This window comes from Cololabis saira, chromosome 8, assembly GCF_033807715.1.
Source record: "Cololabis saira isolate AMF1-May2022 chromosome 8, fColSai1.1, whole genome shotgun sequence".
Classification (NCBI taxonomy): Eukaryota; Metazoa; Chordata; class Actinopteri; order Beloniformes; family Belonidae; genus Cololabis; species Cololabis saira.
Genome location: NC_084594.1, coordinates 39379220 through 39390991, shown reverse-complemented (window position 1 = coordinate 39390991; position 11772 = coordinate 39379220). Strand labels below are relative to the sequence as shown.

At 43.0% G+C, this 11772-nt stretch overlaps 1 protein-coding gene across 1 annotated transcript; it reads right to left on the bottom strand.

The window, feature by feature from the left end:
- Nucleotides 1–703: 703 nt before the first annotated feature.
- LOC133449542 (probable transmembrane reductase CYB561D1) lies at nt 704–10206 on the bottom strand. The gene is made up of 3 exons (XM_061728705.1): nt 9860–10206; nt 5571–5608; nt 704–1617 (listed from the first exon to the last, which is right to left on the bottom strand). Exons 1-3 carry the CDS (start codon nt 10014–10016, stop codon nt 1111–1113), a joined length of 702 nt encoding a protein of 233 aa, XP_061584689.1. The 5' UTR covers nt 10017–10206; the 3' UTR covers nt 704–1110.
- Between the last annotated feature and the right edge of the window lie 1566 nt (nt 10207–11772).

The window sequence follows — 11772 nt, the reverse complement described above, 5'->3', positions numbered from 1 at the left end:
TCTTTCAGGATCAAAGATCAGCTCGTCCTGCCGGGTCTTTAAACCGTAAAATTAAAAGGAATTTTCAAAGCTAAAACCTTTCCACGCAATCGACAGAGGGTGTGCAGGAGTTTACGTGCTGATAACCAAATACATGTTGACATTGTTTATGAATATAAGTTACAACAAAAATTCCTCCATTCCTCTAAATGAAAAAGTCTTCAAACTGGAGCTTAACCTCCCAGGAAAGTGTCTGCGTTTCCCGCCGCCCTGCGTCACATCGGAGAGTTCCTGCTCCGGACGGGTTGATGAGAGTCTGGAGGAACCACAACTCCATCACCCTTCTGTGACGTCCACCCTCCACCTGAACTGTCTTTTTAGTGAGAGTAGGAGAAAGTGGGAGTTCTGTAGAGCTGCCAGATTCAAAGCAAGAATCCTTCAAAAGTCTAAATCAGATCCTGAAACATCGTTGATCAATAATCTGATATTTTGTACCGTTTCAAATCAAATCTTGTGTTTGAATTCTTTACTTTTGACTGTTCTGTTTTTATTGAGATGACATCAATCCAAACCAACATTTCTGGAGACAAGTTACTTGAAAACTCACTTCAAAACATTGCTGGTGAGAATAATTTTAAAACATATTTGCCACAAAAAACAACACAAACAAAAATATGTATCATACACACAATACAATAAATAGAAGTGAATTTAACTGTGGTAGAAAAGCCTCGCTGCCGTTCACACAAAATTATGCTTGATTCAATCAACGATTTCAGTGCAAAAAGGCCCCGCCCCTTTTCCACGTGTCCAAAACCACTCGCTACGTCGTCCAGTGTTTCACCTGTGCAGACCGTCGTCATGGCGATCCGCTCATCCTCAGCAGCTTCATCAGACACGTTCCCTGGCTCGTCGTCCTCTCAGCAGATCGCACGGCTGCAGTTCCTCTACCCTCCACTAGAGGCCCCCACACACGTCTCAAAGCTCTCCCTGGACCTGTGATAGGCCACTTCATCTTTGGTTCCTCAGTGGGGAAAAGAAGGAAGGAAGAAGTGGAGCTGCTAACCTGAGAACTTCCCCGAGGTGGTTGAAGAAGAGGCTCGTGTTCTCCCGTCTCTCTCCCGCGGCCTCCTAGCTGCTGATCTTCTTGCGGGGCAGGTAGGCGTTGATGATCTGGTTCATGACCACCAGGGCGGGGTAGAGGGGCAGCAGCAGGAAGGCCCACCAGGCCCAGCCCTTCACCGTGGCCTGGAACCAGTCGGAGAAGGTGGCGGCCACCACGGTGACGGTGGCCAGCAGGTACACCAGCAGCCCCCAGGTGGCGTGGTACAGCTTGAGCCGGGCCGGGGGGAAGGACAGCCGCAGCTGCTTGTGGAAGACCACGGCCACGCCGCAGGCCGCCTGCAGGCCGGTGGCGGCCAGCGTGGCGGCGCCCAGCAGGCTGTGCCAGCTGGCCAGGTGGGGCAGCTCCGACACGGTCCTGCTGCCCACGATGAAGCCCAGCCCGGTGGCCGCCAGGATCAGCACCAGAGTCTGGAAGAACCAGTGCAGACGCACTTTACCTTTGCGGGACTTGAAGCAGAACGGAGATCCCTCGGCTGAGAAGAGCAGGATGCCTTCGGTCATGAGCAGACAGTACTGCGGGGAGAGCAGACGCACGGTGAAGGTAACAGTCATCTCAGTCCAAACCAGTAATCAGAATCACGTTTATTTGACCAGGTCAGGTCAGACAAGACATGGAATTTGATTTGGTTGTTATCGCTCACTCTACAGTAAAAAGGTAATAGACAAATGACAGCTCTTATTAACATATATACCATTTTTAAAAAGTGAAGTAACCACCCCCCCCAAGATTTGATTCAATTACGATATTGATTTGGTTTAGTGTTATTAAAACTGTTTTTGAACTGTTGCATGAATTATATGACTGTAGTTATGCAAAATATTACCACTAGTATTATATTGAGATTAAACAGCAAGTATTGGCAGCTAATGATGCTGTAAGGACCAATCACCTCCCAGAATGCTGATAGAACTGCTTTCAGAAACATTGTGGGTCAGAATTACCAAACAGATCCAGGGAGGAAACAGAGACGGATGAAATCGCTTTTATTTCTTCCCACATTTCCGTTTTTATTTGTTCCATTTTCTGTCTATTTTGGTTTTTAATTTTTGAGCATTTGGTTTTTAGCATTTTTTACAAATGTAACCCCAAGACAGTATATAAAGTAATGAAATATAGACAATTTATGCAATTATAACCTAACACTTTAATGTTTTCATACCTTTAAACATATTTAAAGGCAAAAACATGGCACCAGTTATTCTCGTGTCCAACAAAACATTCCTTTTTTGGGGATAAACAAAAAAATAACAAAAAGTTGTAATGTAATGATGAAAAAAAAAATATACATAAATAAATAAAAGAAAAAAAAAATCGATCTTTAGACATATGAATCGATTTTTAGGAATTAATATGAGTATTGATTTAGAATTGGGAAATCGATTTTTTCAACAGGCCTATTGAAACATACACCTTCATCCTCCTGAGCTCATGTCTGCACCATGGACCACTTCTTGAGACTAAATTTAAGTCGTATTCACAGATGATCTAAAGCCACCACCGGACCATCTTTACCACTAAAATGAGCCACATCTCAGATTGCCCCTGGGGACGAGCAGGCCGGCTGACTAATACGCCCACTCATCTCTCAATATGGCGTCCTGCTGCCAGAAACGCTGAAACGTCACATTTGTAGCTCTCAGTCCCCAGTGAATCCATCCTCCTCTTGATTTAATCCACGTTTACTTTAGTTTCGAGAGCAGCAGTTCACAGGAGTTCACAGGAGTAAAAATATAAAAAGGATTGCCATTTTATTCTGATCTCCATGACCCTAACCAGGAGTAAGCAGGTGTCATGGATGGGTGGATGGATGGATGGATGGATGGATCTTAGTCCATTAGAGACGTGAGATAATTAGGTACAAATTGGTTCCCAATGAAAGGTTGAGTCTGGACAAATTTCAGAAAGAAAAAAGAACAAGGGATGGACCATCACGCACTGGAAATGTGGCAGCAACAGCCGAGGAGTCCCACAGGGATCCATATGAGGACCTCATCTTCTTTAATTCTCCATCTTGTGTTAATGAATACAATCGTTAGATTTATTTCCCTCCGTGTCCAGATCTTTTGTGGGAGAAATGTGCCACTGTGTGCTCGGGCCCAAAGAGGAAGACGATCATCCAGACTGTTATCAACAAGTCCAAACGTGATGGTGCTTTATAAGCGCTCTTGGAAAGGCTCATTCAGCATAAATGCAGACAAGTACACTGAGATTTCAGGCACCCAAGCTTGACAAACCACACCACAAGGGCACGGCTGAGGAAGAAGAGGACCAGTCCTGGCCCACCTCAGCAACACGGTGGAGAAGTTTAAAACCAAAACTGTGCCAGCAGTGATCCCTTACTGTTGCACACCTCATGATCAAGAAGAACAGAACAGAACACCTGAAACTCTCCAACACTCAACATCCTCAATGACAAACACTAAGGGCCAAATCCACAAAGAATAGATTGCGCCCGCAAATAGCGCTGTGAATTGCGCCGCAATTTGCCCCGCTTTAAGGTCCTATTCACAAAAGATTTTGCTCTAATGATATGCCGGCGCAAACACGCCCATAAAGTTTTGCAGTAACTTCATTAACACCGGATCGGGATCAGATCAGGATCTAATGGTAATTCATGTTCTGTGTTTTGCTACACACACCTACAGGTCAGCTGTTAAACACACACATTCTAGATTTATATGTTTATATGGTGGAATTGTTTGTAATAAAGCAGCCCCTTATGTATGGATGAATCCTGAGCTCCGTCCTGTTATTTTTATTTTTAAATCCGAGATAAGTCCACAACCCCACTTGATCTGACTGTGTACAGTCATGTCTGACTGTAGATTTCACCCTTAATATCATTCAGTATCACACAGGCTTGAATGATATTGAAGAGAGAGAGAAACAGAGACATACGGGGAGTGAGGAGTGAGTTTGCGCGCAGTTAATACACGCTTCGAAAAGACGGTATTTGCTCCACTATTTTTGCGTGTGGCAAATAGCCCTGGCCTTTGTGAATTAGACGGTTTTTGCAATGAGGCTTATTTGCATAGAAAGGGGGCAATTTTGCGCAGAATGTATGAATATTACCTAATTTACATGCATGCAAATGGCACAGGCGCACAATGCCACTATTTGCTTGGCAGCGCAGTTTGTGGAGCAATTCGCCCTTTGCAGGTGCTTTGTGAATTAGACGCTCTCTTTTTGTCTCATTTGTACCGGTTTAGCGGCCGCAAAAGCCGCGCAATCCTTTTGTGGATTTGGCCGTAAGTGTGCAAAGTGCAACATATGAAATATTTGGGGGTTATATGGTCGGCAAAGAAATTAAGGTAAAAGTAACAATCATTTATTGTTTTATTTTATCTTTGGGTGAGTGCGGGGCGATAACGCAGATCAGTTCAGTCTGAAAGGAGTCGTGGACGTCTCAGGGGTCAGAAGAAAACGTGACACTCGTACAGAACGTCATCACCGCAGCGCTCCTGTGTCTCGGACACAAACGCTACGCCGAACAGCGCCAGCGTGGAGAGCCTGACGTCCACGGAGAGATTCTGGGTCGGCCTGAAACAGAGGAGCCGAAGGAGCCGTGCATCACCGTCATTAGAGGCCCTGCTTCCTCATCAATTATTCACAGCGGAAAGACGGTGGAGACACGCAGACCGGAGGGTGTGAAGGTAACATGATCGTCCAGTTCTTAAAAACAACTCTTTTATTTAGCGGAAGAAACCCTTTACAGTATGTTTCATTAGTTTTGTTGACCAACGTATTAAAGTGAATATAATCAGAGCCCCAGCTGAAGGACATGTCGGGGAAACATGTCTACTATTAATAACGTCCACACACTTTTGACACCTCATTATCAATAATGCAGACCTCAGTGGAAAACAGTCTGAAACAGTACGACACCAGAACCACACGTTTACAGGATCATGTCCCCACAAGAATGCTCCTCCTATTCCACTTCTGAAGCTTTACATGTGAATTATAATCATTTAAAAAAGTAATTTAAAACTCTTGATTACAAGACTATCTTGCGATCAACAGTCTTGAAGTCATCATGATGTTCAGACGACGAACACCGAACGGGCCTGGAGGTGACTTGGCCACAAAACTGGGTAAATGGGCCATAACACCAAAGAGCAGTCTTATGGTTCTGCCAGAGGTTTCTTCCTGACAAAGGGAGGTGCTTTTTCTTTCTTTCCACAGTCGCCTGGTGCTTGCTCAGGACAGGGGTTTGTACCGAAGAGAAATTCTGATGCAATCTGTTCGCTCCCGAGCGGAGCAATGATTATTATTTTTATTTTATTGGCTTTGTAATAATTGGAGTAATTTGGAACAAGAACTGTATGATTTGGTGCTATATCAATAAAGCTGAATTGAACTGAAAGGAAAGAAAAACTAAAACAGAGGTATCTCTTTAAAGGCCAGATATAGTACGTTAGTCCAGGTAGGTGTGTGTGCGTGCGTGTGTGTACTGTAAACTTACAGCAACAGACATGCACATTGGATGCCAAGAAAACAGACCTGGAACAAAGAGAAACACATGTGAGCATCTTAAACCAAAAACTGTCCAAAACAAACATCATATACTGGTAGGTTCTGCTGCTTAACCCGGGGTTCTTCTGTCCAGGTCCTGGAGGAACACTGCTCTGCACGAGTTACATGTTCCCTCCTCTAACAGGATTGATTCTTGACAGACCACTATTGATCTTGACGACAAACAGCCGCTCGGTTGAACACCTAAAACCAAAGGTGCTGTGGCCCTCGAGGACCCGGACTGAAGAACCCAGTTAAACTAATGAACCTAACTTTTCATTATGAAGAAGGTGTTGGAGCTCCAGCGAGGGTCCTTGTTCAAATACTAGACTTTAATACATTCATCGGATTATTCAAAGGCTCAAAATCTGAATTTTCAATGTTTTTTTCTCTAACTAAAAAAGGTTTTTGTTTAGTTTTTTTTGTTTCAGTGTCAGTAAGATGGAAGACAAATTCACCTTCATGTTGTAACGCTCAGAAAAACAAAGCTGCACTTCGTCCTCACTGACTGTTTCAGCTCATATCGAAGGAGTTCAGAGAAGGTGATCCATCGCTTTATGCTGATGATGTGCTTTTTTCCCTTTCAGATCCCTTAATCGCCCAAAAACGTATAACCTCCAAATGTAGTTCCAGGTGTGGAACCCTATTCTATCCCACTTTTCTCCACAGCGGATCATAATCTTCTGCATAGTGATTTGGTGAAGGTTGTAAGCTGGATGTCCTTCCCAACCCCACCCTCTCCATCTATTTGGCATTGAAACTGGCACCAAGACTGGGGCAACATGGGGTTCAGGTTCACGAAGCACTTTGGCTCTTGATGGGTTAGGGGGTAGATCTGGTGCCGTCAGGCAGCCACCTCTACCCACTACGTACCCACTACGTACCCACTACGTACCCACTGTCAGTATAAGTTGTACTTGGTACTATGACGTGACCTGATCTGCGTCCAACTCAGTGAGCTAAGAACTGGAGTCACAGAATAACGTAAAGTAAAGATGTTTTACATGATGTGGTGGTACAAAGAGAAGAGATGGCTAAACCGGGGGTTTGACTGTACCCGGTTAAACGCAGACTCCAGTTGAAACAGAACTTCAGCTGAAACTGATAATATTCTAAGAGTACAGACAAGTACGCATGTTGAGAAACCGCTGCAACTCTCCTTCACGCTGTCCAGGCTAAGAAAAAACGAAGACAGAATTGGTGGCAGAGATTCTGGAGATTCACCGACCAGAAACAAGTCCCTTTGCATGCTTGGCCGTACCTAAAGGTCAGCGACTACGCAAATAGTTCACGAGGTATCCCAGCTGAAAACCACGATCTTCCAAGAATTTCCAGCTTGAATACGGTAGGTTTTTCTCCAGGTCCTCCGGTTTCCTCCCACAGTTCAAAAAGGAGCATTAGGCCAACTGGTGATTTTAAAAAGGAATGTGTGAGCATGTGTGTGGTGATTTGTCTACATGTGAACCTGCGATGGACCAGTGATCTGTCCAGGGTGAACCCCTGCCTTTTGCCCAACGAGATCTGGGATAGGCACTAAGATGTTACATGGCAGGACAGGTTTTCCAGCACAAACTATGACCGAAGGGGAACTGGCATAGAGGCAAAATCAGAAGCGGTTGTAATTTAACATCTTGCAGGATGTAGGTTGATATATTGTTTCATTGCCGTTGATAAAAGATTCAAAAAAGCGGCATTGACGTAGTGGAGGATGAGGCACATGCTGATAAAGGATAAACCAGGAGTAAAACAAGAAGCGGCAAATACGTCAAGAGGAGTCTCTAATCCTGTAAGGAGTTGTAACGATTGAAGAAGGAACACAACAGTTCTTTTAGATATCTACAGAAATGATAACATGAGCAATGTCAGAACCTGCAAAATGTTCGGACACTGTGAAAACTAAATAAATGGACTGGGCAAGGCCATTTAGACGTTTCATAGTACAAGTTCAGGTGCTGAACTGTCCTGCCTGCAGTCCAGATGTTTCACCAACCGGACTGCTGACCCAGTCCGACCGTACATCAGGCAAAGGTGATGGTGCAGGGTTGAACATCACTATCTCCCGTTACCAAGGAAACTGAATCTGGCTTGTTAAAAAACTTTGTAACTTACCAGGTTAGAACGGCTGCAGACGAGAGATTAAATAGTCCGCTCAGCAGCGGCTTGTTATAAAACTAATGATTTCAACTGAAAACACATTAAAGCATGAATAACTGATTTAATATGTATGTTTTTTGGTAAGTGACCGTGGTATAAGCGGGATAATGCCCTTCGAGGTGAACATTATCATAAATATATGGACTTTGGAGGCAAACCGTCCTCCGCTTTGTGTCGGACGGTTCACGCCCCGCGTGCAATATCCCATATATATATACACCCCATATATATATATATATATATATATATATATATATATATTTATTTATTTATTATTTTAATATTGCTGATCATGGCTAACAGCTTAAGAAAACTCAAATATCCTACCTCAAAAAATTAGAATATTCTGGTAATCTTAATCTTAAACTGTAAGCCATAATCATCAATATTAAAATAATAAAAGGCTTGTAATATTTCAGTTGATTTGTAATGAATCCAGAATGTATGACATTTTTTTTTTTTTTTTTTTTTTTTAAATTGCATTACAGAAAATAAAAGGACTTTATCACAATATTCTAATTTTCTGAGACAGTCCTGTATGTGTGGCCACTTGCTAACGTCTTCAACCCACTGATTAACAGAACACGGATCTGGAAGTCGGACACTATTTGTCAAAAGTCAGCTTGTTAAGGTAACGTTTGCAATCTTTAGTTAATAATCTCCTTGCATAGCTTGACAAGCTGTTTGTCTCCGCCATACTTCTGTTGCCAAAATGCGCGCGCATCGGGCGACGTCATCGTTGTTTACAAACATAAAAATGGTCTAAAATAGTACAATTCGCGGTAAAGACAAAATAAATGCACCATTAATGTATTGAATTTAGAAATCCCTGACTAAAAAAAGAAAGAAAAACACTCAGACCCTGGTAACCAGTGATATGTTCTCTTTAACTTGGGAGTCAAATCAAAGCCCGATCTGCCGATTTCTGCTGCTTTGCCAGAAAAATATTATCTAATGGTTTTCTACCTTTGCAGAGCTACAATTTTACTGTGTTTTACTCCCTAACCCACTTCCTTCCTCCCCAAATGGTCCTTGTCGCTTGCCAGGCCGTCATTGTAAATAAGAATGTGTTCTTAATGATCTTCCTGGTTAAATAAATGCGAATGACTGAATGAATATCAAATAAAGTGATATAATTGTTTTTTTTTCTCTTTATCGTATAATGTTCACAATGTGTAATGCAATTCATGTCATGGGTAGTGTATTTTGAAGGATCAAATACTCAACAAACCTTATTATCCATTTTACATCGTGCAAGAAATTATGGTTGTGGCAATCAAACTTTGAAAATCGATTGTGCGCATGCGCAGAATCAGAAAGTATCATTTCTGGACGGGTAGCAAGGATCGGCAGAACACTGGTGTCGTGCCAAAAAGTGATTGCCTGCCAGAATCTGATTTCTCCTCTGAAAATGGGTCTTTTTACCTGCCAAAAATTGATTGAAGGCCGAATACAGTTAATGAAAGGTTGTTTCTACCTAAATATGATTTGATCTCATTCTTGAGCTTCATAATATAAACACTAGAGCTCTCAGGGTTGCTTTTAACTCTTTTAAAGGACCATTACAACACAAAATAGGCATTTTCACCTGCCAAAAATTGATTGAAGGCCAAATACAGTTAATGAAAGGTTTTTTCTACCTAAATATGATTTGATCTCATTCTTGAGCTTCATAATCTGAAAATCTGATGCGCTCAACGGGCTGCTGTGCGCGCTCCCGCGGCCACAAGAAATCACATTCTGACAGGAATCACTTTTTGGTACGACACCGGTGTTCTGCCGAAAAATGCTCCCCAATGGTTTTCTACCTTTGTAGAGCTACAATTTTACTGTGTTTTACTCCCTAAACCACTTCCTTTCCCCCCCCAAATGGTCCTTGTCTCCTGCCAGGCCGTCATTATAAATAAGAATGTGTTATTAATGACCTGCCTGGTTAAATAAAGGCGAATGACTGAATGAATATCAAATAAAGTGATAGAATTGTTTTTTGAAAGTCGACAGTGCGCGTGCGCAGAACCCCTAGGCATCATTTCTGGACGGGTAGCAGGGCTCAGCAGAACACCGGCACCCCCGGTCAGTACTCACTGGTCCCGGGTCTGGCCAGCAGCGCCAGGCTCAGCGTGCAGCCCACGGCCGTGGCGTGGGCGGCCAGCACGGCGGCTCTGCGGAGCCACGAGTTCAGCCAGTCGTCCCGCGGGCCCGGCCCGTCCCCCAGCGGGCTGTACTCCACGTCCCCCGGCATAGTCCCGGTCCCGGTTCCTGGTCCTGTCAGGTCCCGGGAGCGGAAGGACCCGAGTCTCAGGACACTTCCGGCCCGTGGAAGTGGGTCAACACGAGCTCCCGCGGCGCGTGCGCGGGAGGAGTAATCCGTGTGTTCAGAGAAGCGGAGGATCCAGCCCCGGTATCACCCCCGGACCGGTGTCGCCAAAAAGTGATTGCGTGCCAGAATCTGATTTCTGGCCGCGGGAGCGCGCACAGCAGCCCGTTGAACGATAGCGCTAAAACGTCAGATTTTCAGATTATGAAGCTCAAGAATGAGATCAAGTCATATTTAGGTAGAAACAACTTTTCATTAACTGTATTTAGCCTTCAATCAATTTTTGGCAGGTGAAAATGCCTATTTTGTGTTGTAATGGTCCTTTTAAAAGAGTTAAAAGCAATCCTGTGAGCTCTAGTGTTTATATTATGAAGCTCAATAATGACATCAAATCATATTTAGGTAGAAACAACCTTTCAATAATTTCATTTCATTTTTTTTTTTAATTTTTACTTATTTATTTATTTTTGTCTAACCTTATGTTTATGTGCCCAGTTAATTATTTCATACAGACTATGTCTATTTTGTTGTATTGTGTTATCCATCCATTATCCATACCTGCTTTATCCCTTGCGGGGTGACGGAGGTCTGCTGGAGTCTATCCCAGCTATTTTCAGGTGAGAGGCAGGGGTTACACCCTGGACAGGTCACCAGTCCATCGCAGGGCCACATATATACAAACAAACCATGCACAACCACACTCACCCCTACGGGCAATTTAGAATGATCAATTAACCTAATATGCATGTTTTTGGACTGTGGGAGGAAGCCGGAGTACCCGGAGGAAACCCACGCAAGCACAGGGAGAACATGCAAACTCCACACAGAAAGATCCTGCTGGGCCTGGGAGTCAAACCGGGGACCTTCTTGCTGTGAGGCAACAGTGCTAACCACTAAGCCACCGTGCTGTGTTATTATCATTATTTTTTCTTAAAAGGTATGTAAATTTAAATCCACTGGTGCATACAACCATGTTCATTGCTGTCACCAATGTGCCCTGGCATGTGTAAGTGCCTTTGTTACTTTTGCATCAATAAAATATATGAAACAAAAATCACCCCAAAACTTAATCATAGACTGTAAATATACAGGACTGTCTCAGAAAATTAGAATATTGTGATAAAGTTATTTATTTTCTGTTATGCAATTAAAAAAACAAAAATGTCATACATTCTGGATTCATTACAAATCAACTGAAATATTGCAAGCCTTTTATTATTTTAATATTGCTGATTATGGCTTACAGTTTAAGATTAAGATTCCCAGAATATTCTAATTTTTTGAGATAGGATATTTGAGTTTTCTTAAGCTGTAAACCATGATCAGCAATATTACAATAATAAAAGGCTTGCAATATTTCAGTTGATTTGTAATGAATCCAGAATGTATGACATTTTTGTTTTTGTAATGCATTACAGAAAATCACAATATTCTAATTTTCTGAGACAGTCCTGTAAGTCAGGATAGACAACCCTGGTCCCAGAGAGCTGCAGTCCTGCATGTTTAGATGTCTCCCTGCATCAACACACCTGATTCTTATTAACAGTCATTATCAGCTCGTCATCCAGGTCTGTACTAGTCTGTTAATGATACAGTCCTTTGTCAGGGGGTGATGAAGCAGAGAAACATGTAAAACATGCACGACTACCTGCCTAGCCCTGATATAAGTGGACAATGACTG